Source organism: Tympanuchus pallidicinctus, unplaced genomic scaffold (assembly GCF_026119805.1).
Source record: "Tympanuchus pallidicinctus isolate F22 unplaced genomic scaffold, pur_lepc_1.0 scaffold1, whole genome shotgun sequence".
NCBI classification, from domain to species: Eukaryota; Metazoa; Chordata; class Aves; order Galliformes; family Phasianidae; genus Tympanuchus; species Tympanuchus pallidicinctus.
The window spans coordinates 53,335,427-53,362,073 of record NW_026294618.1 but is presented as its reverse complement, the minus strand read 5'-3'; the positions used below and the strand labels follow the sequence as shown (position 1 = coordinate 53,362,073).

The window sequence follows — 26,647 nt, the reverse complement described above, 5'->3', positions numbered from 1 at the left end:
GCAGTGTCAACAGTTTTGAGTATTCTTCTGTTTTTAAACTGAAGTCTTTTCATTTTCTGCCTGTGATTGTATTTCCCACTAAAATGGTACAATTTCTTTTGTCAGCATGCTAAGCTGTGGAGCCATTTACTCAATGTAAATTTTACATTGAAATTACCAGTTCAATGCAATATTGCCTAGACTTTCCAAATGAGATCAAGGATTGTTGTGCTAACCTTGGTCCAGAGAAGTGGGATTTAAGCTGTCTGACTTCAAGATTTCATCTGTGACCCAAAATAACTTGCATCTGCATGTGCAACAGACTAAGATAGGAAGTATACTGCAGAGAGGCAGAATGACCTGCCAGTGATTGTGAAGCAAGCTGAAGAATGCAAATATGTGTCTCCTCATCTGCCATCAGATTGTTTATTACTAGGGGATGCTTCAAGGCCTGGTGCCTCCAAACAGGATTTGAAACCCTGGTGCAGCCAGCAATCTTCTCAAAGTCATGGAGAGTTTTATTTTTGTGGTAGCAGTCTGGTGTAGGTGATGCACTCTGCAGGGTGGCATCTGCAGGCCAAACTTCTGTAGTTGTAGCTTTGGTGGAGTTTTGGGATGTGATGTTTTGTAGCTCTGACCATTGCAATCTCATGGCAGCTCTGCTAGAAACTGTGAACACTGAAACATTTGAATTTTCTTTAGTGTTCAGCTGCTCTCCCTGAAAGTGATGTGAGAACTATTCTGCTGTAAAACAGCCAGGGTATTGGCTTCAGTGTATTAATACATGCCATTCTGGAGGTGGAAGAAAGTAATGTTTGGCACCAAGAGTTGTGAATTAGTTTTACTTTCAAAAGTAAATAAAAAGGACTTGAGCTTGCAGACTGGACAGTTGGTATCACCGTTGGCAAGTTGGTTGGCTGACCCTAAAACTGTTGTAGCGATATCTCTTATTGAGAAGCTGGTCGCCTAGGAAAAGAGAACGTTGCATAGTTTGGGTCAAACAGTGGAAATGGAGGGAACTGGTGAAGTTAAAACATTGAATCCTTTAATGTGAAGTGCAGGGGATTGGAAAGGGTGAGATAAAACTAAGCATGGAAATGGCAGCGTTGTGTTGGATACACATATACTCGGTTTGTCTGCATTCTCTCTGCAAAACAGATGCGTTGCCAGTTTTCATTTGCACATATACCCATAGCTATGCCATGTTAATTGGGATATCTTTGAACTTGGATTGGAAGTTGCTCTGTGATGATAGAAAGTAAACTAGGACATTTCCAATAGTTACTGTATACTGTATGATTATATATATGTGTTCTTTCAGAGCAAGTGCATTTGTGAGCATATTCATGTTACTGAATTTTGGCCTTTTAAAATAAGATAGGTTCTAGGTGCAAAAGAAAAAAAACACATCTACAAATGCATTTGTATACCCAAGCTGTAGAGAAATGAATTTATGTTTAGGAATGTAGCAGCTGAAGCAGTATAAAATGACAGTTCATAGAATTCAGTTGCAACTGCAGTTAAAAATCATTGGTATTTGGAGGACACAAGGTGCCTCATTCATTCTGATACCCTGTGAGAAAGTGTCACTGTTTTTCCCAGCAGTTCAATATGCTAGGATCTATCGGTGATATAAGTGATACATGGCGTGGAAATAACCATACAATTGGTTGTGGGCATAATTCATTAGAGGATTTGGCAGTCACAGAATAAATGTTCAGCATTTTCTTTAATGAGAATGCATACTTTTTTTTTATTTTACTGTGGAAGATGTTAGAACTTTGACAAAAGTGGTAGTTTCTGTGATGTAGCTGCTGTAGTGTGATTGCAGATTTTAACCTATACTTATTACTAAACCTAATACTGAGTTATTGTATTGTCACATTCTTCTTTAATACTTAATACTCTGTTGTAGAAAAGAGTAAACAGTAGTAGGTGAAGGGTTTTTAAAATCTTTTCTTGTATATTTTTCTTTATGATGATGAAGACTTCTGTAAGCCAACGATCAGGACATAATTCTGTTTTCTTTGCGGGGGGGTTAGGTGTCCTTAATAAGTGGAGACCATTCCCATCGTGGATGACTTTGACAGCAAATCTACCCAGCCATGTCGTACAGTGCCGGCTTGGTGGATCCTAATCAACTAGCCCAGCGCATAACTTCTAACATCCAGAAGATCACGCAATGCTGTAAGTTGAATTTATGCATGTTTATACAAAACTTCAGTGTCCATGCTCTGTGTTCTGGGCTAGTTTTGCAGGTTCATCCATGGTAATTCACTCTTTGACCTCACCTGCCCACTTGACAGGTTTGTGGCATACCACGCAGCAAACTGAGTCTTTCAGATGTGTGGTTAAGTGTGATGTGTCTGGGAGAAGTGCAGTATCACGCTGTATTCACAGAATGAATGAATAGTTAGTAAGATGGCTGCTGGGAATAAGCCTATTTTGTCCTGGTCAGTTGTGTGGCACCTTAAGATCGTGGGTTGGAGTGTTTGCTGAGCAAGGATTGCATGAAATATTTGCTGGAGCTTTCATTGCTTATCGGGGTAGAAGCTGTGGCCTTGCAGCTCACCCTTGGAAGTACATATTAGATATGTAAATAAGGTTATGCAAGTGTTAATATACCTGTGCTTAGATTCATCCCACCTGATATTTTAGCCACCTAACTGAGACATTCAAGTTAGGAGTAAGTTTGGGCAGTTAGGCTTCTCAGTCCTTTTCCCTTCTCTCTGTTTTCCATTATATTTTCATAGGTTTATTTTATATGAACAGCAAATATAAATTGATTTCTCAAATCATGCAAAGAGTCCTTTTCATCGTAAGGGAGCTGGCCATCAACAGCCAGGCTGGCAGCCTGTGGCAGACACTGAGATGTAAGTTTCTGCTGTTAGGTAAAACCATGAAGTGAGATCAGTAGTTGAAACCAGACTATTGTGAACACTGTCACTGAACGTAATTAGTCATCTTGTGCTCAGTAAGTCTGTAGTCTCATCCTGCCTCTTCCATCTACTTTCTTGCTTCTGTTGTGTTTCCTTTCTCCTTGTGATGAGTATGACTTAAAAAGAAAGCTGGCAAGGTGTAGTTAAAAAGTTACCTGCAGTTCCTTCCTCCTTTTTGAAATTTAGATGGCTAAGAGAAGAATAGAGAGGTGCTTCTGCCTTTCCAAGACCTGAGTCCAGATATGTTATCTACACTGCTGCATGGCTTCAAAACCAGATCAGGCTTCAAAAAGTCCACCCACATGATTTTTTTAGGAACCATTAGGTGCACAACTGGATTCCACCCTTTCTCTCCTCTAGACCCTACAGAATTTTAACCATTCTGGGTTCTGTGAGTGTTTCCTGGAGCATGTTTCTTGGATAGACCTCTCTAAGTGATTGGCCACTTTCTAACTGTTTGTTCCCATGCTCAGAAGCTGTTTGTTTTTTTTTGTTGGAAGATTACAAACCATAGGAACTTCCAGGTCAGATGGGGAGAAGCCTGCAAGCCTAGGGAGCCGCAGAGCTACTACCTGTTAAGTAGGTGTCTGTTACATGCCTTTATGATCTTGTTTAGAGGGGGAGGGAGAGAGAAATTGGAATCTTGACCCTGAATCTACACTCTTGCTTCCAAGCTATTGGCTTCACTTTTGCACTTCTGTACAGAAGTTCTTAGTATTTGTGAGATGGAGCAATGTGTTTGAACTACCTCCATTATTCCAGTGCCTGAAGTTGTGGAGATTCTCTGGTTTTCAGAACGAGATTAATGAAGTAGGAGATAATTTTGTTTCAGACTACTGGTATGTTATGGGAAGTCCCTTGAAACTAATTCACACTTCTGTTAACATGCACGCTGAATAGTTCTATGCAGATATAGATGGGATACAGATTAGTTGAAAGGAAGCTCGTTCTTCCAGCTGGAAGCTGTCCCTTTAACTTGTGGAAAAATACAGATTAACTTCCTGAATTAGATTTCATGATACAGAATTTTTAAAGAAAGCAACATTGCTTGGAATTAAAACATTTACTGTTGCACTTTTCAACTTCAAAGCTGAATTATGTAGCCCTTCCAAAAGTAATAAATTTGATTTGGTTCCTTGTGAAGTGGTTTTAAATGCCATATATACACAAGGTAAAAAGCATACATGAAATATCAAGCATTTCATAATGCCACCCACATGATGCTGCTGTTATGTTAGTACTCGTGATCCTTACTTCTTTCCTTGTTCTTTAATCCACTGCTATTGGCTAACAAAGCTCTGTGCTGGTTAAGCAGACCAATAATGTAATCACTTACAGAGAGTATTGGTTTTGTTTTGAGCTGTTCTGTGTTAATAGAGAGCACCATTTATATCAGATAACAGCTGGGATGGCTTAGCACTCTGTTAAAGAATGGATTTTATTTGTCTGTTGATCCAGCCGTGCAGCTGAAGGCATGTTAAGAGTTGTAGATCCATTCTGCCTTGAACAAACCCCTGGTAAACTGGAACAGTCAGTGCTGTCTGTAATAGGCTGGCAGAGCTTTGGATGGAAGAGAGTGTTGGATAGGCCGTTTTTAAGATCTCAAAGATATAAGGTCTCTTGAAATTTAAGCCAGGAACGCACATTAGATGTGTTAAGGATCCCAAAGTCTAGACTGTCCTATGGGGAATAAAAAAAAATAATTCAGCTGTTCTTTAAAAACAAGTATTCTTGTTCTATTTTTCATTTCCAGTACTTCTATAGAAACAAGCAGTTTTAATATTATCTGGTGAGTGGAGCTACTTTCCCTGGCCTGAAGAGATGCAAACTCATATTTTGCCTGCTGAAGTTACCTACGAGCTGAGATTTTGGGAGCTAGTCTGGGGCATTTCTTCTTTTATTGAAACTGCAACATTGAGCTGCTGGGATTGCGAAAATCAAAGCTCTACTTGATATCCAGTGCTGGGTAGCACTCTTTGAGTCAGAGCTGGGCTTTTAGACCTGTTTATTCCTCATGTTTTCAGAGTTCACGTGACTTTTCAATGAACAGCAATATGAAACCTGAGGGGCATGAACCACTATGCCTAAACGAGCTGTAGTGTTCTGTGTTGAGCATCAGTGTTGTCAGCTGCACTGGGCATACTCACGTGTCTGCAAGCCATGTTCTGCTGTTTTGATCTTGAATCTGTGTTATCTGGGGAGAGAAACAACTGTGAATAGCTAGGGAAATCTCAGATTTAAAAGAGAAGAACCAACAAGCCTGTAGTGCACTTTGGCACTGCTTAGATAGCTGCTAAATTGCTGTGTTACTAGAGCACAATTTATGGTTCAGGTTTGAAAGTCCCTCTGTCTGGAATCTGGTCCTAAGTGAGTATGATTTTCATTCCAGTCCAGTCTTATGTCTGATTAGAAAACTTAGATTACACGCCTTGTGTGGGATTTTTGAAATATAAATTTACAGATGATTGAGTTCTGTTCTTAACTTTCTAAATATGAAGAACAGGAACATGGAAAATGGTATATAAAGAATGACACAGTCTATAGAGCTCCAACATGTCTGGATTTTGCAGATAGAGAACCTGTTATCAAGTTATTTTTATCTGTATTTGTCAAAGGAGCAGTAGTCCCAGAACTTGGTTTCATAGGTCACACACTCACTGGTGTTATGGTAGCATAATGAAAGCTGCTATAACTTGTTGCATCCTGAAGGAAGGCATTGCTCTCAAATACTTCCTGTTGGTCACTTATTTACTGCATCTAGATAAGCAAGGAAAGAGGAATGCACAGAAATCAGACGAGCTAACAAAAAATATTTTTTAATGGCAAACAAAGGCCTGTCTCCTTAGAAACTTTTCTGCCAGGCATGTTTTTTTTACCATGCTAGTGAATGCTGTGTAAGATGAGAGCATTGGGTGCACATTGTGATTTTATTTTTTATTTTTATTGATTTATTTTTGTGTAAGTACAGTGAATTGTACAAGAGAAAATCCAGAAAATTGAAAGATTAGAATAAAATAAGTAAAAAAAAAAAAAAAGCTTAATTTAAAAGATTAGACTGTGTTAATTTCAGACTTCCTGCAAACGCAAAGGTGAGGGCAAAGAATTATTGGAAATCTGTCCAGTTTCTGTATTTTAAAGAATTAGTACTTTGTGTGTATCAACACGAGGGAAAACAGTTTGTTTGAAAGGTTGTACCCAGCAGGAAACAGAATGGAGGTTGTGTTCATTTAGAAGGATGATTTCACAGCTGTAAGAGTAGGAAATATGTGGTTAGGATAATAAGGCCCCCTTCTACTCAGCTGGAAAGATTTGACTTGTGAATCTGTGACAGGAACTCTGCAAGATTACATAGTTCACTGTGTTTTTGTTGTGTTTTTTTTTTTCTTTTCCTAACCCTGTGTTCTTCTCAAGTCTTTCTCCTGTGTGGGGGTCATTGCCTTTGTTTCACTTTGCTCCTTATTCTTTTTGTTTGTTTTTGCACGGAGCTACCAAAGACTGTGTAATCCTCTAAGAAGAGCAAGAGTGCAAGCAACATCGATAATTACTGCATCTCCACTGACATCTGAAGCCTGGATTTAGGAGCTGTTGGTTGAGAAGCAGTACAGCAATATGCTGTGGTTTGATAGAGAACACACAACAAAGTCTGGTGTTGATAAATCATGCCCAGTTTTAGTGTTTGAGGGGTCTTCTGGTCTACAAACTGTAATCATGCAGTTACAGAGTGCGCTATGACTCATCTGAAGCATTCATACTTCTCCACTGTCCCTCTCTCTATCCCCAGTTTATAAAGGTCATGTGGCAAGGTTTTGCCCAGTGATGTCTGCAAAGTCAGTACAGTGTCATAATTTACCCTTGCTTAGTTCTGGCAAGGTCAGTGATAGTGTATTTGACTTGTTTGTGGACGCTGAAAGTCAGCCTAGCTGTGCTCTGCAAAGATTATTTTAAAAATATGTTATGATAATTCAGTAGGCAAAATCTGCATATGGCTAGGAAGAGTCTGTCTGGCTTTAACAGAGACTTTCTCATAAGGACCACTGCTTTCTGCCAACTCCTGATTTGCTGTTTCTTAAGGTAGCACAGACATCTATTCATAACGAGTGCATTCCTTGAAGGTCAGCTTCGACCAGCAGAGATCACTGCTGTGATACTTCTGTCATGTGATACCTCTCCTGTGACAGCAAGTTTGTCCAATTTCTGTTGAATCCCAAGCATTCTGTAAGCTGATATCTTCACTGAATGTTGTTAAAATCAGAGCTGAATTACATCTATCGTATGACTTTTCCTTTCAATTTGTGTAACTATAGAAAATCATATACATAAGTTGAGCCTTGAGGAATGCTAGACTTCTGATATGTGCCCTCTGTGGTCTGAAACATTCGTGAGAAATACATCTGCTGCCATGTTTGTATCTCTAACAGATTTGTGTGATTATTCTTTAGAAGACTAGAGATTGCCAGGTAATGATGGTAGAATGGTAAGTGGGATCACTGAGGTGTTAAAGTCACGCCCTGTATGAAAACAGAATCTATTCTGTTTCTGTTTCAAGTGCGGTTTTGTACAGGTGTGGTTTTAAAGCAAGTAGAGCTTGATGAGACTGTAATAATGGTATTGTTAGAAATGTAAGTAGTAATTATAAAATCACTGTGCAATTGCAAATAGCCTGATGACCAGCGGAGGCATATACAGTTGTGTGTGAACAACTGTTTATTTCAGTGGTGGAACATATATATGGTCTCATCCAGACAAGATAATTTTTGCAGAACAACCTCTGTTTGCAGCAGAGATGGGAAGGGATCTGGTCAGAGTTCTGCCAGCATCACTGAAGAGATTGAGTTGGAAGGGACTTCAAAATTCATCTAGTCTGTGGATAGAGATATCCTGCATTAGATTGGATTGCTCAAAGCACCATCCAACCTGGATGTGAACATTTCCAGGAATTCACAATTGTTCTGGACAAAACCTTGTTCCCTGTCTCATCTTATGGTGGAAAAACATTTTTCTTATATCCAACCTGAATCTATTCTCTTCCACTTTAAAATTGCTGTCCCTTATCCTCTACAGGCCCTGGTAAAAAGTCTTTCTCATGAGTCCCCTTTATATACTGACAGTCTGCTGTGCGGTCTCCCCAGAGCCTTTTCTTCTCCTGACTGAACAAGCCCAGCTCTCTCAGCCTTTCTTTATAGGAGAGGTGCTCCAGATTATCTCTGTGGTCCTCCTCTGGGCCTGCTCCAGCAGTTCCATGTCTTTCTTCTACAGGGATCAGCATGTTCCTTCCTGTGTCTAGAATTAATTTTAAGAGTCTCTCTAAGGTAGTTAAAGCACCTCATTCATTCTGTTGGATTATCCTCCCTGTAGTCAGGAAAACAGGATAGTGCATGGCAGTTTGATTATCCAGGAAGCCCTTTATCACATACTTCAAGCTCACATGCAGTATGCTGCTCTCCTGCAAATAAGCCCAGGTCAGTGGTTGACAGCAAGTGTATCCCTGAGTGATAGCTACTTTCTTGTGTTGACCAGTCAATGATGTTGAATGTCTTTGCCTGAATAAGCTTCCTGTGTCACTGGCCTCACCTCATAGTGAACAAAATTTCTTTGCTCGGGTGGGTTGGGTTTATGGTGTTTGTGCAGCTATTGTGCTCTAAAGAATCATGCACTGCTTACAGAACAAAAGTTCTTTAGATAAATGTTCTGACTGGGTTTCAGGGAGGTGCCAGGAAGAATTTAGGATGTAAACACAAAGTGGCTTAATGACTTCCCCTCAGCTGAGCTGTAACATTTGATCACGTGATCAATTATTATGCACCTAACATGCATTTAGTGTCCTCTACATCCACATTAGAAGAACAAGCAGTACTTCAATCCCACTTGACAGCTTCTTTATATGAACCACTAGAGATGGTAGTAAACTAGCATAAAATAATTACAGTTGGACTGAAAAAATTGAAGGCGGATCCTCAACTCCAGACATTGCTACCTGTATTTCTTTCCGGTTACTTGCAGGCATGATTCCATTAAGAAATGTAAGAAACTTTAATAAAACCCAACGGAAAAGTGTATGAGAGTTAGTTTTCCTGCTTTTTGTACCAATCAAGTCTCCCATTTCTCATTTTATTACATAAATACTTAAGGTACTGTTTTTGGAAATCACAGAATCATAGGGGTTGGAAGGGACCTCCAGAGATCATTGAGTCCAACCCCCTGCCAAAGCAGGTTCCCTACAGCAGGTCGCACAGGTCGGCATCCAGGCAGGTCTTGAACATCTCCAGAGAAGGAGACTCCACCACCTCCCTGGGCAGCCTGTTCCAGTGCTCCGTCACCTCACTGTTCCTCTACACTGATGTATTGCACTTATTTTTTTTTAATCATCTGAAACCAAATCACCAGGCTCTTAGAAAATGGCAGTTGGGTACCCTCTTGGAGGGGCGGGGTCGCTTTTTATTAGATTGCAACAACTTTGACTGGTGGTATCCTGATTTAGTTGTTCTGGTGAGCTATTACTCTTGTTAGAGCAGGGGTAGCGAGGTGTATGTTTAAAATCTTTAGTGAATGTGAACTGCACTGATAGTTTTAAAGAGCTACTTAGGCTTGTTCAGAAAACTCTTGATATGCTGATTTTGTTGCCACTGTGCTATGTTGTTGCATGTAAGCTTTTATACAGTGTTAGTCTAGGAATGTCTTGTGCAGCTTCAGTCAAAAGCACTGAACATTATGCAGTGACTGAAACCACATCTGCCTCTTTTTCATCAAAAGACAGTGGTGGATTGGATGACCCCTCATCACTGCAGCAAATAGTGATGAGCAGCTGTAGTTGCTGGTGGAACTGTACTCCCTCTTTCTGTGATGAGTCTCGGGTGTTGCTATTGTGCAATACTGAATTCATTGTACTTGCTTGTCCAGCTTGTCTGGTTGTTGTCCTCTTTGTAATATGGTGCCTCCTGTTTGTTGCTTGTTGCTGGTGCTTTTTCCATGCACACCCATGCATTTCCTGTGGAAGTATTTGATAGCAACTCAATGAAATATGGTGATATGATTGTTCTGGCTTGGATTGCACTACAGAAGGAAATTATTGCTCCATGGCTATAATGCCATCTTGTGTGATCTGAACAGAAGAGAGTTCCAGGCTGCAAGGAGGCAATAAGCAGCGCTGAATAAATACTTTTTCCTGAATTTCATACTTCTGTGTTGTGGCCTCTTCTTACGAACGGTTTGGGCTGTGTGTTGATTCACCTCACTCTAAAGCTGTGAAGCTGCAATGAGCTGAAGATGGCCAATCGAAGGCTTTAGGGTTTGTTTTATGAATGTTAAACTGAGTAACATAAAGCTGAAGGGAGATTGATATAGGAAGTTGGCCGATAGTAAGTTGGGAAAGCATCTCTCTTGTAGCTACAGTTACGGGTCAGTGTTCTGAATCAAGACCATTCTCAGTTTCCCTTTTGTCATGCTAAGAATGAATGTGGTATTTGGACATCTCTGAGCCCTACCAGAGAAGGTGAGTGAACTACCTCAGTTAGCATGTTAGCATCAACTACTCCAGTTAGCATCCAATATTTCAATTATGTTGTATGTTTTTATATATGAAATACTGTATACTGCATATTTGACAGGAGCATGTTTCTTAAATACCCCTACATTTATTTTTCTTTGAAAGTAAGTATTTCCACCATAAATCTCACTACTCCTATAATCCTTGTGGAGAAAATTAGGCCTTTTTATATTAGGCATTGCAGGGCTTTTCTGTGCCTTTTTTTTTTGTTGTTTGTTTGTTTTTGCTCCCTTTACTTAGTGCATCCACTGCTTGTAAATGGATCCCCTGTTTGGGATAGTAAAAGCAAACATAAGCTGGCTCTTAACTACTTCTCTCCATAGGTATTCAGGTTAGCTCTTAATTGCTGGCTCATCATTAACCATGTCTGACCTGTTCTCATGCACGTGACTGCTCAGAGAGCAGCCAAATAGCTTTCAACAGCTGATAGTTACATATTATGTGGTACAGATTAGGAATGCTGCAGAAAGAATGAAAGTCTTCTTACCAATATGGTATTGCTTCTTTCTGATACTCTTTCAGAGATGGAACAAGTAAGATTTTTGGCATGAGATGGTAGCTGCCTGAAGAAAACATCTGAATAGAGTAGCTGACAAGGTGCTGCTTCTGTGGGGATGTTGTAAGCTCTGAAAGAACTCTTGGTTGTCATTATACACAAACATCTACTTTGACCTCCACTGCAGAGATGGCCTGATCAGTTAGTGTACCTCTGAGGTCTGAAAAATATCTGTGCACACAGTGTGTATACTTCTGCAGCTCTGGAGCAAAGTCCAGCAGCTACTTCTGCGTGCCTGTGGAACCTGAGCTACAGTGTCAGACTTTGCACTGGAAGAGCTTAAAATCACACACAAGATCTGTACAGGCTCTGTTGTGGGATTGGTAACGCCCAGAAGAGCAGGGAGAACCTCTGGCAGCAGTGCTATTCTTGTTTTCATAGTCCCTTGTCATTGCTACAGGGTGTGGGAAGCTGGAAGAATCAGGAAGTGAGGAAGGGAAAACCTTAAGGGATGAGGTCACCTAGGAACCAATCAAAATTGTCTTCTGATCTTTGACTTCTGGTGATTATCAGTGTATTTATGGCTTTGTGATTTTGGCCTGTGCTTTCAGCTCTCTGGGACATTTGAGTGTCATTGCTGATGAATTGTGAGGCATCTAACAAGCAGCCAGATGCATTGATTTGCCAGCCTTAATTCCCTGCGTGAGGTAGAAGGCTGGTGAAACAGGGGAGACATAAATGCTGTGATCAGCAGTGAAGAGAATGTAGGGGCCTCTGTCTTACAGAAAGTATTCCAGGGTGTCCAGCAGTTTTACTCTCCCCCTTCAGTGCAAAGACTGGCCACTGTGTGCTTCCCAGCTGGTGCTGTGGAGGGAGACAGCAGAGATGTTTGTAACTGAGGGAGCGCAGAATGGCATCGATCATGGATTGGAGCAGTGTGCCTTCCTCCAGCTGTTTGAAAACAGGGAAAAGGGACCAACTTCAAACAGAGATTCGTGTTTTCTGCCCTTAAGTCACATGTTCTAATGGGGACATGGTTCGGTGGGCATGATGGGGATGGTTGGTGGTTGGACTTGATCTTAGAGGTCTTTTTCAACCTTTATCATTCTGTGAATCCAAGAAACGGGGCTGTGGCCACCATGCCCTTCTGTTGGGGAAGGGGAAGGATGCTAACTTTTATCTGAGACGTTTTTGAAGTTAGTTCTTGCTTTAAATCAAATTCTCTTAAGGTCTGCATGTGTGTCTGAAGGAACAAGACGCTTTACCTTCTTTCAGGTGGTACTGTCTTAAAACCTATTATAAATTGTATTTTTAGCAATACATCTGTGTAAGTTCATGAGTCTGGGTAAATGTCTGCAGTTTAGGTAGTTTAGTAGTTTTAAATGAAATCTCTTTGTGAGTAGAAGCAGCAGTAAAGAATCTGCAATAAAAAAGATCTCTGAATATATAGGAAACACATTAGCATATTTAAGCCTGTGTATGCAATCACGTGTTTTTATTAATGTGAAGGAGTACAAAGGATGTAGACCTACAGGTGCATACTAAGTATCTAAGTAAGCTGGTATGAAAATACTTTAAATATAGACTTTGTTTCCAAGAGCTTTTCAAGTGTGAGTCAAACCATTTTCACTTCTTCATTTGTAATGAAATAACTCTGTCTCTAGGTGGCAGTAAGGCATGCTAGCTTTTCTGTCTGCAAAATACATTTCAACAAAGTGCTTGTAGATTGCTTTTTTTTTTTTTTTTTTTTTTTCTCTTTGTAAAAATACTTAAAGAATAAATGAAGACCTTGGCTCTTGAATCAGAGGGGAGAGTTTCTTTGATCAAATAAAACTGAAAGCAAAGCATTCTGAAATTTTGTACGTATGTTAAAACTTAACTCTGAATTCAAAAGATAACAACGAAAAGACACATTTTATTTTAAAATGATGCATTACACTGGAGGAAAAAAAAATGGGTTTAATTAACCAAAATATCTATTTATGGGTACTTGTGGCTGCTTGTGCATGTCTGGGCTCAAGTTGCTGCTGTGCATAAGCATTGAAGTAGAGGTGGCTGCACAGAGCTTTTTGGCCTTTGCAAGTACCAGACCTCCACCTGGGGAAAAGCTGATGGTATTAGGTTTCAACTGTAGAAAGCATCGAAGAATTTTCACTTAAGTTTTGGTGCTTTTCAACTCAAATAAGGAACAAGCTGCACAAAGCCCATCTTACAGTTCCTGTTTCTCTGACTAATTTTTTAGCAGCTTGTGACTCCTTCAAAACCTTCTGTCTTGAGATACTTGATTTTTGATTTTTGATTTTTGATTTCATGTAAGACTCAAGGACTAACTTCTTCCATTTTTAAAAATATCTTCATTACCTAAATGTGCAAAGAAGTAACTGGCTGCAGCAGTCATCAAGATCACTGCGCTGTGTGAAGCAGTGTAGAAGATCTAATATCTGTTTCACTGGATACTTCTTATCATAGAGTCATATAATCATGGAGCTTGGAAAAGACCACTAAAATGATCTAGACCAACCACCAATCCATCACCACCATGTCCACTAAACTGTGTGCCTGAATGCCACATCTGCCATTTTCTTGAACACCTCCAGAAAGCCTGTTCCTTTTATGAGAGGATATTTTTCCTAACATCCAACCTGAACTTCCCCTGGCACCACTTAAGGCTGTTACCTCTTGATACAAATAGTAGAGTCTGATTAGTAAAAATGTTCTAAGGAATTCTAGTTTTATCAGCATGCTGAGTAGTTACATTTTGTAACTAAAATTCTTTCTGTTGCAGATCTCTTCCATGGTATCTATTCTTTGTGGTTTTTGCCATTATTAAACAATGACTTCTACTGTAATTTTAACTGAATTTGGAAGAATGGATAGTATGCTAGTGTAGTAAGAATCCTGCATATTATTATACTGTTATGTTTTCTATGTCTGAGTGTTGTACTGGTACCAGTCTGCCTGGGAAGCACCACGGGGCACCATGTACAAGGAAGACCAGTTGACTCCTACTTGAGGCTGAGCAAAAAATAAATTATTTTGTGTACATATTATTTATTTTTAAAAGATGTGAGACTGTTGAGCCAAGATGGAGCACACAGAGAATTTTAGTTTTGTAGTGTGATTAAGTGCATGTCGTGAAGTATGTGTCCACTTTTCCCCTTGCTTTCTCATGTGACAGTCAATTTAGTGACCCAAACATGCATCTGAAGTGTTGCTTTTTGCATTTCGAAATTATTTTATATAATACTTTTACAACCCTGCAGTGGTTTATTTTTCTGTTTTTAAAAAAGGACGTACGTATTGACAACAAGGATCTCATAATTAAAATTTAAATCTAGATAACCTGATTTTTGGTGTTTTAATGCATGGCAAGCCAATGAATGCTTTGTTGTTGCCTCATTTCTTAAATATTTTTGTGTAGTAGTGTCATATCAGGCCTTCATATGGCTTTTCAAAATAGCATGCAGAAAATACGGTTAAACCAGAAAATAATTGTGCTTCTAATTTACAGTATTATAATAGAAAGGCCTAATTTATACTTACTACATTAAAATGCTAGCCTTTAAATTGTCTGTTTCTGCTTAGATACTTGAATATATTCTCATGCTTTGTGAGAAATCCTGAGCTTTGTGTTTGAGTTGGCAAAATCATTTACAAATTGTTCTGGAATCTCTTAGTGAAATCTTTTCAGGAGATAAAAAAAAAAAAAAAAAAAGTGTTCAATATCATTCTGTCAACTGTTTTTGTTTTAGAATTGTCAAGCAAAAGAACATGAACTTATATTGGAAATGTGCACCACTAAATTTTCTCTTCCTCTTCACAAACAGCTGCCGAAATACAGAGAATACTAAATCAGCTTGGAACACCACAGGACACACATGAGTTGAGGCAACAGCTGTGAGTATTTCACATGAAAATAATTTCATTTCATTGCAGACAGTTTCCAGGAAGATGATTAGATGTGGGTTGTTTTTGTTTTTGTTTTTTCCTTAGGCAAGGTGCTTGTCTTCACTGAGAAAGGCAGGTATAGGGAAATATTTGAAATTTGCATGTCGAGGAGCCTTTTTTTATTCTTAATTAATTTTGAATACTCTTTGTGCACTAGTCAGGTGGCATGCACACATACATTGCCTACAGTATTAATATGTGTACAAAACTTATTCTGTATGTCAGCAAAGGGGAAGCAACAGGGCCAAAAAGCAACATGGCTGTTTAAATAAGAAACACTACTTCAACCCTTCACCCCATTCTCCATTCAACTCTTCAAATCTGACTGTATCAGTTTCACAAAATAATGTATTGAATGTATTGAGTCTTTTTTTTTTTTTTTTTTTCTGTGAGATACAGTACCTGAGGAGAAAGTGGAATCTCTTTTTAATAATGAAAGCTACAGTAAGCAATGATATTGTGGAGCAGATTACAAATAAATAAATAAATAAATAAAAAGCAAGATGAAATAAGATTTAAACATGGATGCTGTGCTTTGTTGTTCCATCTCCTGAAGATGGACTTCCATGAACATGTCAGTCAGCATCTCTCCACTTCTCAGCACAGTCTGATGAAAAGTATGACTTTTTTTTTTTTTTAAATCAGCCTCCTTTACCACATAAAACTCAGCAGCATAAATGCAAGTAAACATTGTGTTGTGTTAACCCTAGGGATGAGAAAGTTGTCAGTCTTCACTCTGGCTAATGCTGCACACAGTAGGAGTAATATGAAAATGAGTAGTAGGAGGAAATAAGTATTGAGCCAAAGGCATTGTATTCATCTTGTGTGAACAGCCAGCTTGCTTTGTAATAACCTGAGCTTGAGGATCATAACAATAGCCAGGTATGATCCACATCCAGGTGGATGTCATGCTAGAGATGGAATACATCAAGATCAACGTAGGTGAGTTATGCAGTAGCAGGCAAGAAGTAAGCATAAATTCAAAACTAAAAAGGCTAGAAACTTGTGAATTCTAGTCCATTTACGAAGGTGCTAATGTGATAAATTTCTGTAAGGTTTTCAGCCATGATCTTTCCACTGGTCTGAACGTTTTGCCCTTCCTTTTGTGTTTGAAGTTTTCTGGGAGAGTTATTTGATTACTTTCAACTATTTATGTTGATTGCTTGCTAATTGCTTTCCAGCCTGTGAAAACAGGTTAAAAAAAAATAATAAATAAATGAGTTTCTCCAGGGAAAGAAAATAAAAATGAAAGTCATAATGGAAGTGTGTGGTAATAGCAGAAGTGAAAAGAAACATAAAGTGCAAATAGAAGTGCTGCTGAGCACAAGTGTTTTTAAAGCACAATTTAAGTTATTAAGTTTTTTAAGCAATTAATTAAACTTTCTTGGTAAGTTCACAGCTGTTGTATCATGGTAGAATATAAATCTCTTTGGATAAGCTTCCCTGTGACTATCAGGAATTGGCCTTTCATGGATTATGTTCATGGAATTATGTTCAGGCCCAATATTCTTCAATACAGGAGGAAGCTTGGTCCCTTATACAGTTATTCTGAACTCCTTAACAAAATAAGAGCGGGTTATTTCCAATTACTGATAGCCTGAAAAAAGTGATGGAAAGGCATCTTTATTTATTCACAGTAACTGGGACCTTGTTGATGTGCATTAGGGGAACAATTACAATATCTCAAAAAGAAAAAAGTGTAAAAGGTGAGTAGTTGTGCTGTCACACTGAGAAACATTCCTTTAGTGTCTATGTCATCTGGAATCCATGGTGATCTGTTGTCGTGTTTTTGCAGTGAAGAACAGTAGAAGGATGGCATCGTACACTTCAGTGAGTGTTTAATACCACTGTGTTTCTGAAAACTGGTGAAACTTCAACAAAATTAGCCAGCAGTCTCTAATGAAGGTTTGCATTTGCTTTTAGGCAACAGAAGCAGCAGTACACAAACCAGCTTGCCAAGGAAACTGACAAATACATTAAAGAGTTTGGATCTTTGCCTGCAACAAGTGAACAGGTATAAAACCAAAGAACATGGCTTGTTTGACTATCATGTTGGCTCATGTAGAGTATTTGAGTGACTTCAGTTTGCATGCCTGTTTTTTGTACTCTACACCAGGCTTTGTAAGCACTGGTCAGTCAGGACATTTGCATGGCAGGAACAATTACTACACAAGTATGTTTTGCTCCAGACTTGTTTCAAAGATGTTTTTAAATATTAGGATTGAGTTTGACTGAGAAGGCAGGACTCAAAACAGTACATTGTGCCTGTGATCTCAGCTATGGCACTCAGTAATCTGTAGCAGTGTTGCTGCTGAGTTTGACTCACCAGGCACTGAGTTCTTCAGTGGCCAGGAGTTATTGCCTGCCTTAACCATGTGGCAGATGACCAGATCTGTTTGCACACTGTCCTAATAATTTGTGCAGAATAGGTCTGATCTGCATAACTCAGATCAGCATATATGCTATATCTTGTTCACAAGCTTTCCTTTTCTTAAGAGGAATGGACAAGAGCTGTTACTGAAACAATTTGTGCAGTCTCTAAGCTGCTTCTTTCCCAGATTTGTGTGAAATACATGCAGGAGTTTACATGCAAAATAGCTGTTGTCATTAGCTTGCTCTCAACTTCCATCCTTTGATTTCTTTTAGTAATGAAATCTATGACTTAAATAAGGAAAGAGCAATAGGACCCCAGAAAATATGAATGCAGCCTATTGCTGCTTGGACAATTCGTATGATCTGTGACTTGCTAGGAAAGAGCACTTAGGAAAGTGAATTGTCCTGAAACACTCATTTCAAATGGCAGGCTGTGTTCCACCTGAGCTCTGTCTGCTAAGTTGTGAACTTCTAATAGAGTTAGAACTTGGTCTTAGTACGTAACCTCTGGTTGAGGCAAAGATGTTTTTTATTCTTTGCCTTGTTGCTGACAAGTTGGCAGTGGGATATTTTGCTGTTTAATTCTAATCCTTTTATCATGAGCATTTTCATCAAAGACAACACTCAATGAAATACACAGACATTGGGTTGATGAATGGCAAGTTATGGCCTCTTGTAAATTTGGAAGACAGAGTTGGTATAATGGATATGTTTAGGGAAATAAAATTGAGGCTTTCTGGTGTACCTGATATTGCCGTTTCTTCCTTGGCATCTTCCTCAAAAAAAAAGAAAAAAAGACTTGAAGGATAGAGTAGCTATTTCTCTAACAGTTTCTAAGGATTTGGAAGGGGTGTGCACCCATTTCTGGTTGCAGTTCAATATGCATTTCCAGTGTTTATGTAAAATACATGTGGAGAGCTTTTTCCCTGCTCGTTTCTTGTTTTTCAGCACTATTCCCCTCATTCATTCTTCTTTGCTTATTTTAGAATTTGCAATATCAAGATGTTTCACACTTAACCACAGAATAAATTTATTACTCAGGTTCCCCTGTATCAGTGCGCGGTGCCTTGTATATGACCTGCTCATTTCTTATTTTCAGTTGTTAAATGAACTAAATACATTGGTTTCCTCTTTAAATCTCTAAAATTGTTGCAGAGTTTTGTAATCCCAGGGGAAAGGGTAGGTTTGTCCATGCAAGTGGTTTTGTAGACAGTATTTAGGGAAGAAGAAAAAAAAAAAAAAAAAAAAGAGTACACCTGAGTATTGAGTAGCCTGGAAATGATGAGTCTTGAAAAGCCTGATCTCATTTGGCTTGGTAAAACTTCTTCTCCCATAGCGTCAAAAGAAAATACAGAAAGATCGTCTTGTAGGGGAGTTCACCACAGCGCTCACAAATTTTCAGAGGCTGCAAAGGCAAGCTGCTGAGAAAGAAAAAGACTTTGTAGCCAGAGTAAGAGCCAGCTCAAGGATATCTGTAAGTACTGCAAAATGTGCTATTATACTCTGCTTACGGTGTGATGGTGGTAGTGGTTTCAAACATGCCTTTGTAATGCTTTTTACAAGAGCTTATATCTCAGTCCAAATGTTGCAGAATGTGTAAAAATATGATTATGAGCATAGTGGCTTTCTTTGCTTACTTCCATGCAGCTGAATTTAACGGTTCATTTTATTGTTAAAGCTGAATTATGTTGTAATGCAAACTCCTGAAAACTGTTTTTTTGTTGTTTTTTTTTTTTCCCCTTGGTCACATAAAGGCACAGAATGTGCCTGAGTTTGTGCTGTAGTCTTACAGAAGCAGTTTTTAGTGATCTTGAAATTCTTTTTCTGGGCGTTTAGAAATGAGGACTTTTTCTACCAGGAAGAATCCCTTGCCAGGTATCTATGCAGTATTGATGTGGAGAAGCGCTGAGGAGGCTGAGATGTTAGCGTGTCAATTTTGCCTTTTTAGTCTGTGCCAAGTACATGTCACTGTACTTGTAAATTTTAACAGGTATTTAGTGAGCTGAATGTTTTTGTGTGTATTTCAACTTTATGCATGCAAAAGCAAAATCAAGGAACAAACATGTTAAGTCATGTTTCAGTTTCAAGTTGACTTCTTTATAAGCCTTGTAGTATTTACTCATTATAGAAATGCTGACAGTGCTCCTTTCTGGTCCATAATATTTTTACCTTTTTTTTTTTTTTCCATACACTGGTCACATAGGGTGGTGCTCCTGAAGACAGCTACAAAGAAGGAACACTCGTCTCCTGGGACAGGTAGGCTGAATTACTTATTAAAACTTAACCTAGTTCAGAGTTTAAAAAAACAAATTGCTTACGGAGAAGAATTGCTGTTTTTTTGTCAGCTTTCCTCCATAGCGAAATAGTGAAAAAGAGCCTTTTTAGTGAGATAGGTGGGATGAAAATCAAGCATTTCACATTGTCTCCCTCTTTTTTTTTTTTTTTTTTTCCTACACCTCAATCATCTTCTTAAGCTGACCCAAGTCCATATCTGGGCTGTGGGACACCCAAACTTAGGTAAGCACAGTCCAACCTGTGTATAGTGTGAGATGGTTAAGCTGTGATTGATCCATTGTTTACTGGGATCTCCTGTTATTTACACTTTTACAAAAACTGCATCTCAGTCTCAGATTCTGTTGATATTGGTTAGCTTATCTTTGCCTGTTTGAACTCTGCACTTTATAATTCAGATGAAACTTTGTCCTTACATACTTACTTGGAATTTCCAAACAGCTCGCTCAGTGCTATGTGCAGATTGCTATATAACAGCAGCTTCCTGTATCAAAGATAGCATTGTTAGGTCTTCTCTCTTGGCTAGGCATGCAGGGCTAAAAATGTGTGCTTTGTTAACTGGTAAACTTTGTGCCATACGTGTTTGGCTGTCATCTTATTCTTCATATTCTAATTTATTCCTTATGGTAACTGTTCAATTCTGGCTTTGGTTGGTTTTCTTTGACAGTCAACCTCAAGCACAAGTGCAAGATGAAGAAATTACAGAGGATGATCTCCGTCTTATTGAGGAGAGGGAATCTTCCATTAGGCAGCTTGAGGTAGGCATAAACAGTTACATAGCAGATTTCAGAATATGCTCTTAATGCTGCCAAAGAAAAAAACTGCTTTATATTAGCATAAATCCTGGGGGCCTAGGAATTGTTTGTGGATAGTTTTTTTTTCAACTCTACAAATACTGTCTTTACGTGATATATGTTAAATGTACATCAGAAATCTAATGTTTGAAAGCCATGTTTTGATGTGTTTAATCTCAGATGATTTCATTGAGGAACAAGAAAATATTCTGAGGAAAATGTTGCCAATTATTTGTTTTTTATTTTTTCAAAAATAAATTGAACCAAGGCTGTACCTTCCTACCCAGCTATTCCCAATCATTCAGCTTCTTAATTTTGTAAGAGTATTTTCTTCTTTTTTTTTTTTCTGAATACTTCTTTCAGAAATAGAGTTGCACTATTTTATTCAAACTTCTGTATTTAAGGGTTTGTCAAAAAATTAAAAGCATTTAGCACTGAGTTGTGAACATACCAATGTCATGTGATAAAATACTGACATCAGGAAACTTCTATACACAGTGAGCTTTTCCAGCCAACCTGGAATCCACATCTCTGCCATCAACAACAAAGATGCTGTTGTGATCATTTCTCCCTTGCCATCCATACGTTGCACGTACAATGAACTAAGTATTTATCAGTTATTAGTTGAGATCATACATGCAGTGGCAATGTGACATGTATAACTTCATTGCAGCCAAACAGTAGTAGGGTAGTGTGATCCTGATTCAGTGACTTGGCTTTATATTATAAATGCCACATCTGTAAATTTTGTGGCCTTTGTGTGTTCAGTGTGTTTCCTAAAACTAGTGCAAAACACTCTGTACGTGTACTTTTATTCATTTTGTTTAAATTGGTATTTATTAAGCTAAGTTGGCACGAACCTGTGCTGTCACTTAAACTGAGCCAAGCTTGTGTGTAGAAGAGCCTTCAGCAATGATGGATCCTGTTTTTGAAGCGATGTGAGTTTGTGCCTCGTGCACAGCCATCTTCAGTTAGTTCAATTTTAATAAACTTTTTCTCAAAGTACAAAAAAGTCTTCCAGATTAATATTAAAAGTTCTCTTTTTCTTGTAGGGTGAAGAGTGTATATTCAGGAGGAAAATGAGTAGTATTTTTAGATGCATTTACAGATACCTTGTTATGCTCTATCAAATAACGTTATGATTGTTTCCTTGCAGTCTGATATTATGGACATCAATGAAATTTTTAAAGACTTAGGAATGATGATTCATGAGCAAGGCGATGTAATAGGTAAGCCCAACTCAAATATCTGAAAAGTTAGGTCACGTAGGGAGCAGTGGTTTTGCTGGAAAAATTCCTCTAGTGAGAATGTTAATGCTAAAGCAAATCAAGTGCAACTTAATATGGGTAGATTGAGGTAGCTGGGGATCCATGAAGATAATTTTAGAAATATAGTTTAAATGTATGTATAATTATGTCCTTTTAAGGTACATAAAATATGTAACAGTAGTTTTTGGAATTGTGTGTTCATATTCTGTTTCTGCCTCTTTGGGTGTTTTGATCTGTTTCCTCCGATCTCGTAGATCTTAGTTGTTGTTTTTGTTAATCTGAGCAAAGGGTAGGCAGTAGCAAGTTGAATGGCAGAAGACTACTAAGAGAAAGTTTCTATTCTGGTCAGTTTCTAAGGCTCATCCTTGCTGAGAGCAAGAGGGATTTTTGCTGACATGAACTTCACCTGAGCATTTCAGAAATGAACTCAAGTATAGGAAAGGTCGGCTTCCATAACGCATGGTATGGAACTTTGGGGGTGAATGAAAAAAATCAACATTTTGAGGGGACAGGTGGCACACTTGCTCTCAAGTGTATTTCAGTATTCCAAACGTTTAGTTGGCTTATGACTAACCAAAGCTTGAAATCTTTCCTCTTAAAATACAGATAGCATAGAAGCTAACGTGGAAAATGCTGAAGTACATGTGCAACAAGCAAACCAGCAGTTGGCAAGAGCAGCAAACTACCAGGTAATGTCAGTGTCTACTGCCAGTTGTGTCTAAGTGTCCTTTCTCAGTAGTCCTGATTTAATATAGCAGTTCAGAATTTGACTTTTTTTCAGATCTTGAGGACGCTCTTGAAAGTGTTTCCTAGACTTGGATGGGTCACCTTGGGGGGGAAGGGAGAGCAAGTTCTGAAAGCTTTGTGTTTCATGTAGAGCTATCTAGGTTGTCTCAGATCACCTTGAATTTTACTGTTACCTAGGACTAAAAGGAGTTCTTTTAACAGCTCAAGAAGGAAAGGTGAAGTGTGAGTCTTTAAAGATCACTAGAAGAGGATGGAGGTCTTTGGAAGGTGCTGTACCAGCATCAATTTTTACTGTACAAAATCATCTCAAAACTGAGCATGTCTAGCTTCTGTTAATTGCCGCTGTGGTGCAAAAAATGCATTTCAAACTCTCAAACTTTTTGATGAAAAGTCCCTTTGAAAAGACCTTTTAATGCCACTTCTTTCTAATTTTTTGGCACTTGTTATAAATAATCTTATAAGTAATAAGTCTTCCCTCTTTAGTAAAAATTAGTCCGTAGATTGAAAAAAAATAAAATAAAAAATTAATCTTCTTATGTGTATTAACAGTAACCAGGTTGGTAAACCAATGACAAAATGTCTGAAGGATTACTTGCTGATTTCAGAAGTGGGAGGGAAAAAGGGTGGACGTGTCCTCAAACTGTATGCTAAGTGGCAGTAATTGGCACAACCCACCATTAAGTATGACTGATGGCTATTTTGATACTGACAAAATTCAGGAAGAAAAAAAAATAGCAGCAGTCAAAATTTTCTTTGGAATGTGTCAGTTTTGGGGTTGAAATTTAACATGAAAACCTTTGTGCTGATTCATCTTGAAGAGGAAGGGTTGGGTAACTTCAAGGTTATCAAGCTTTTGACGAGCTCCTGTTTCATATATATCACAGCAGAGACTGAATACTCAGCTGAGTTTGCTTGTGTTAGGAAGGACTGTGTAGTTGGATTGATTTGAAGTTGCCATTGCTTGAAAGCTCAGCTTTGTTCTGTGTACTTGAAAAAGCATTTAATATATCTGTGCTCTGACCTGCTTAGGGAGCTGGTAGAAGCTTAGGCATCCTAGTGAGAACTAGGTTTGGTTAGTGCTCTCACAACTCCTTTTTGTGGAAGTATGCACTATCCCTTTGCCTTGTGGAATGTGTTTGTGGAGCAGAGCTGTTGGGGTCAAAGCTAGGCTTGGCTGCTCTGTTTCTTTCCCCCATTATTGCCACTGCTTTATACTTGTAGAAATGATCATCGAGTGTATAAAGAAATAAGATGCCCATGTCTTTATTCCATTACCTTGCCTAAGTAATGTTAGATAGAAAGTGTTTGACTGTAATGTGGTGTTGGTAAAAGGTGCTCCAGAATGAAAAAAGAAGAAACCGGGAGTAGTAAGAGTTGTATGGAAACAATCTGATAGAATTGAGACAATCTGGCAGCAAGGAGACCCTAATAAAAAGTTGAGTGCTAGCAAGCAAAGTGATTAAACAGCTAAGGGGCAGAAATCTCAGCTTGAAAATGGGAGAAGCGAGTCAGCAAAACTAGCAGTAGAGAATATGTGAGACTAGCAGCAGAGAATATCTAAGAAAGAAGCTTGATGGTCTGCATGGTATTGGGCAGAGACCAGATTGCCTCAGTGAGGAACTGGCACAGATGTAGTCCCACAGGCAAGCAACATAAGCAGTGATGTAGATCTTTGCTAAAAGGAGAGCAGGGCTTTGCAGAACTCTGGAGCTGTAAACTAGATTCCCAAGATTTGCATGTAATTTTTCTTTGGCTATTAGCAAAAGCCTGCAAAACCACTAGTAGAGTGTGTTATTTCCTTTCTTTCTGCTTGAGATAAAGGATGAGAATCTGTTCCTAGTTGTGGTTGCTCTGGTATTTCAAGTTACAAACCTCTGTGGGAGATCTGAAAGTTTTGGACACGATCTTAACTTACAGTGTATTATAATGACCTCTTAGAACTTACATCTTTTAATCTTGTGTTTTGTTTTTCTTTAAGAGCAATTTGGATGTAATAAACATCACAAAAACAACTTTAAAGTAACTGTGAGTTGATGCAAAGTCCATCTTGCAGAAGTCTAAAAATGAGTACTTTGGGACTTCTGTATATACATTTACACTTTTTAATTTTTTTTTTCAGAGAAGGTCATTTCTACCTCCTCTTCTGTGCAGATTGATTTTTCCTATGTACAAGGCCATCTGCTTTTAAATATTTTCTTTCTCTAGTGTTTTATTCAAATGCATTCATTATGTTGCTGCATTCTTTTTCATTAGTTTGTTATTTGAGCCAGGAAACGCTACTAAAATCCTTTTGTTGATTAATACAGCAAGAAAATTAAGTCATGGATTATTCTTTCCGTGAATAACTTTATATGACTTGTTTGCAAGGACATTATTTAGATTTCACAAGCAGTAGGGTCATAAAAACATTTGAGTTGTTTTTTGATCTTGTGATGCAGTTTTCAATCAGCTTTTTTTTTTCCTTTCTTACAGCAAAGATCCCGAAAGAAGATGTGCATCCTCATTGGTATACTTGCTATTGGAGCACTGATTCTTGGAATCATCCTATGGCTTTTTCTAAAATAAGTCTCTAGAGAAAGCTTTGCAATTGATATTTAAATTATGAAACAAGACTTCTGCGGTAATGGTTTGCTCATTATGAAGCTCAGTAAAAATGATGGTTTTTCTGTACTTCATCACACTCACTTTTTTTTATGAGACTTTTGTTTTAACTTGAGAAGTAACTTTCTCAGTCATACCATAACTGCCTGCTCTCTTGGACGTGAGTGCTGTCTTACCAGTAAAACCAGTCAGCATCATATACTGTTCCGTTAACTTAACTTAAAATCCTTTTAAGGGTTAGGAGATTAATCAAAATCTTGATAACTTGTTTTGAAGGAAGGGGGAGTGGGATGGGATTATCACTGGGATACTGCTAAATGTTGTTGCCAAAACAAACTCCTGAATTGTTGCTTGAGGCAATAAATTCACAAGTTGGAATTTAGTTTTAAGCTAGTAATGTCTTTCTGTCTTTTTCTCTTCCATCTCACCCACCTGCCCATTTGATATGGGTGGTTCAAAATTAAGACATAGGCGTGAAGTTAGTGTGAACTCTTTTTAACTGAAGTCTTCAAATTAAGCCTTCAGTTTGCCTCTAATCTTTCAGATGATTCATATATCTCTATCTGGCGTTAACTCTGGTTATGCCTGGAAGACTCTACAAAAGTAGATAGGGTGGATGATATAATTATTTGGATTTCTTCTTTGAGTTTTTCCATTAAGAAATAAAGTGTTATGTGCATATGCCTGGTATCTTTGCATCTGAAGTGTTTATCAATGAGCTTGGCTAGATGAAAGTAAGCTCTAATCTGTGAATTCGTAAATTTACTGGGAAGAATAGAAATTCCCAGCTTCCTAACTGCACTTGAATGTTACTGTTCTGAAACTGCTGTGATTCAGTTTCCACGAGCAGATCCAAACTTGTATGTGAGGTCTTTCATACATCTGAAGAAAAGATTACAAATTAAATTCCAAGTTCAGTGGTATTTGAAAACAAGTTCTTAATCAGTTGAACTTACTCAAACTGCTTAAGAATTCTGATGCTTATAGCCTTTAAAATGACCTTTTTTTCTCTTGTGCCATTTTGTACTAATATATTAAAAATGTAACCAAACACTTTTTTTGCCAATTAACCTATTTGCATTTGTAATTGATGTTGATGAACTAATCTGGAAAGTGTACAGATGAAAAAAGTCAATTTGTATTTTATAAGGTTCTTGTACACTAGACTGATAGAGAATGCACTGTTTACATGGTGATCTATGAAATGTTGTTTGGAAACAATCTAAGCAAAGATGGACTTCAGAATTGTAACTGTGCAACCAAAATAAAGGTCTTTTAAAGAGTACATTTTTTTCTAGTACTGTTTTTTTTTCTTTTTCCTTTTCAGAATCTGTCTATATAAGCATAAGTATTGTCTTTCCCTTTATGTAAATTGCTGGTATGTCTAGAGTAGAGAGAATTTCAGCTCTTCTGCTGTTCCTGTGCTAATATTCATATTGTTAATGGAAACTCTCTTGGATCTTTTCTCCCCACCTCTGTGACCCCAGCCTTAGGAAAACAAAGAAAACAGGTTGCTTTACTCTGTATTTCGGGTGGCACAGATGTTAAGTTATCCTTTGGCACAGAGACAGGAATCCATAGTGTGGGAAGGAGACTCGTGCTGATGTATTTGGATCCCAAAAGCAAGGGAGGAATAACTGCATGGTTATAGCCTATGGAAAACTTCT

General features: G+C 38.3%; 1 protein-coding gene across 1 annotated transcript in view; it reads left to right on the top strand.

The window, feature by feature from the left end:
- STX7 (syntaxin 7) overlaps positions 1-26,265 on the top strand; it is a 31,329-nt gene extending 5,064 nt beyond the window's left edge. The window contains exons 2-10 of the mRNA XM_052700311.1: positions 2,022-2,166; positions 14,785-14,854; positions 16,829-16,919; positions 18,615-18,752; positions 19,482-19,534; positions 20,238-20,328; positions 21,521-21,593; positions 22,239-22,321; positions 24,852-26,265. Coding sequence (XP_052556271.1) covers positions 2,085-2,166; positions 14,785-14,854; positions 16,829-16,919; positions 18,615-18,752; positions 19,482-19,534; positions 20,238-20,328; positions 21,521-21,593; positions 22,239-22,321; positions 24,852-24,944 — 774 coding nt within the window. The 5' untranslated portion in view covers positions 2,022-2,084 and the 3' untranslated portion in view covers positions 24,945-26,265. The remainder of the gene's footprint in view (positions 1-2,021; positions 2,167-14,784; positions 14,855-16,828; positions 16,920-18,614; positions 18,753-19,481; positions 19,535-20,237; positions 20,329-21,520; positions 21,594-22,238; positions 22,322-24,851) is intronic.
- The last annotated feature ends 382 nt before the right edge of the window (positions 26,266-26,647 follow it).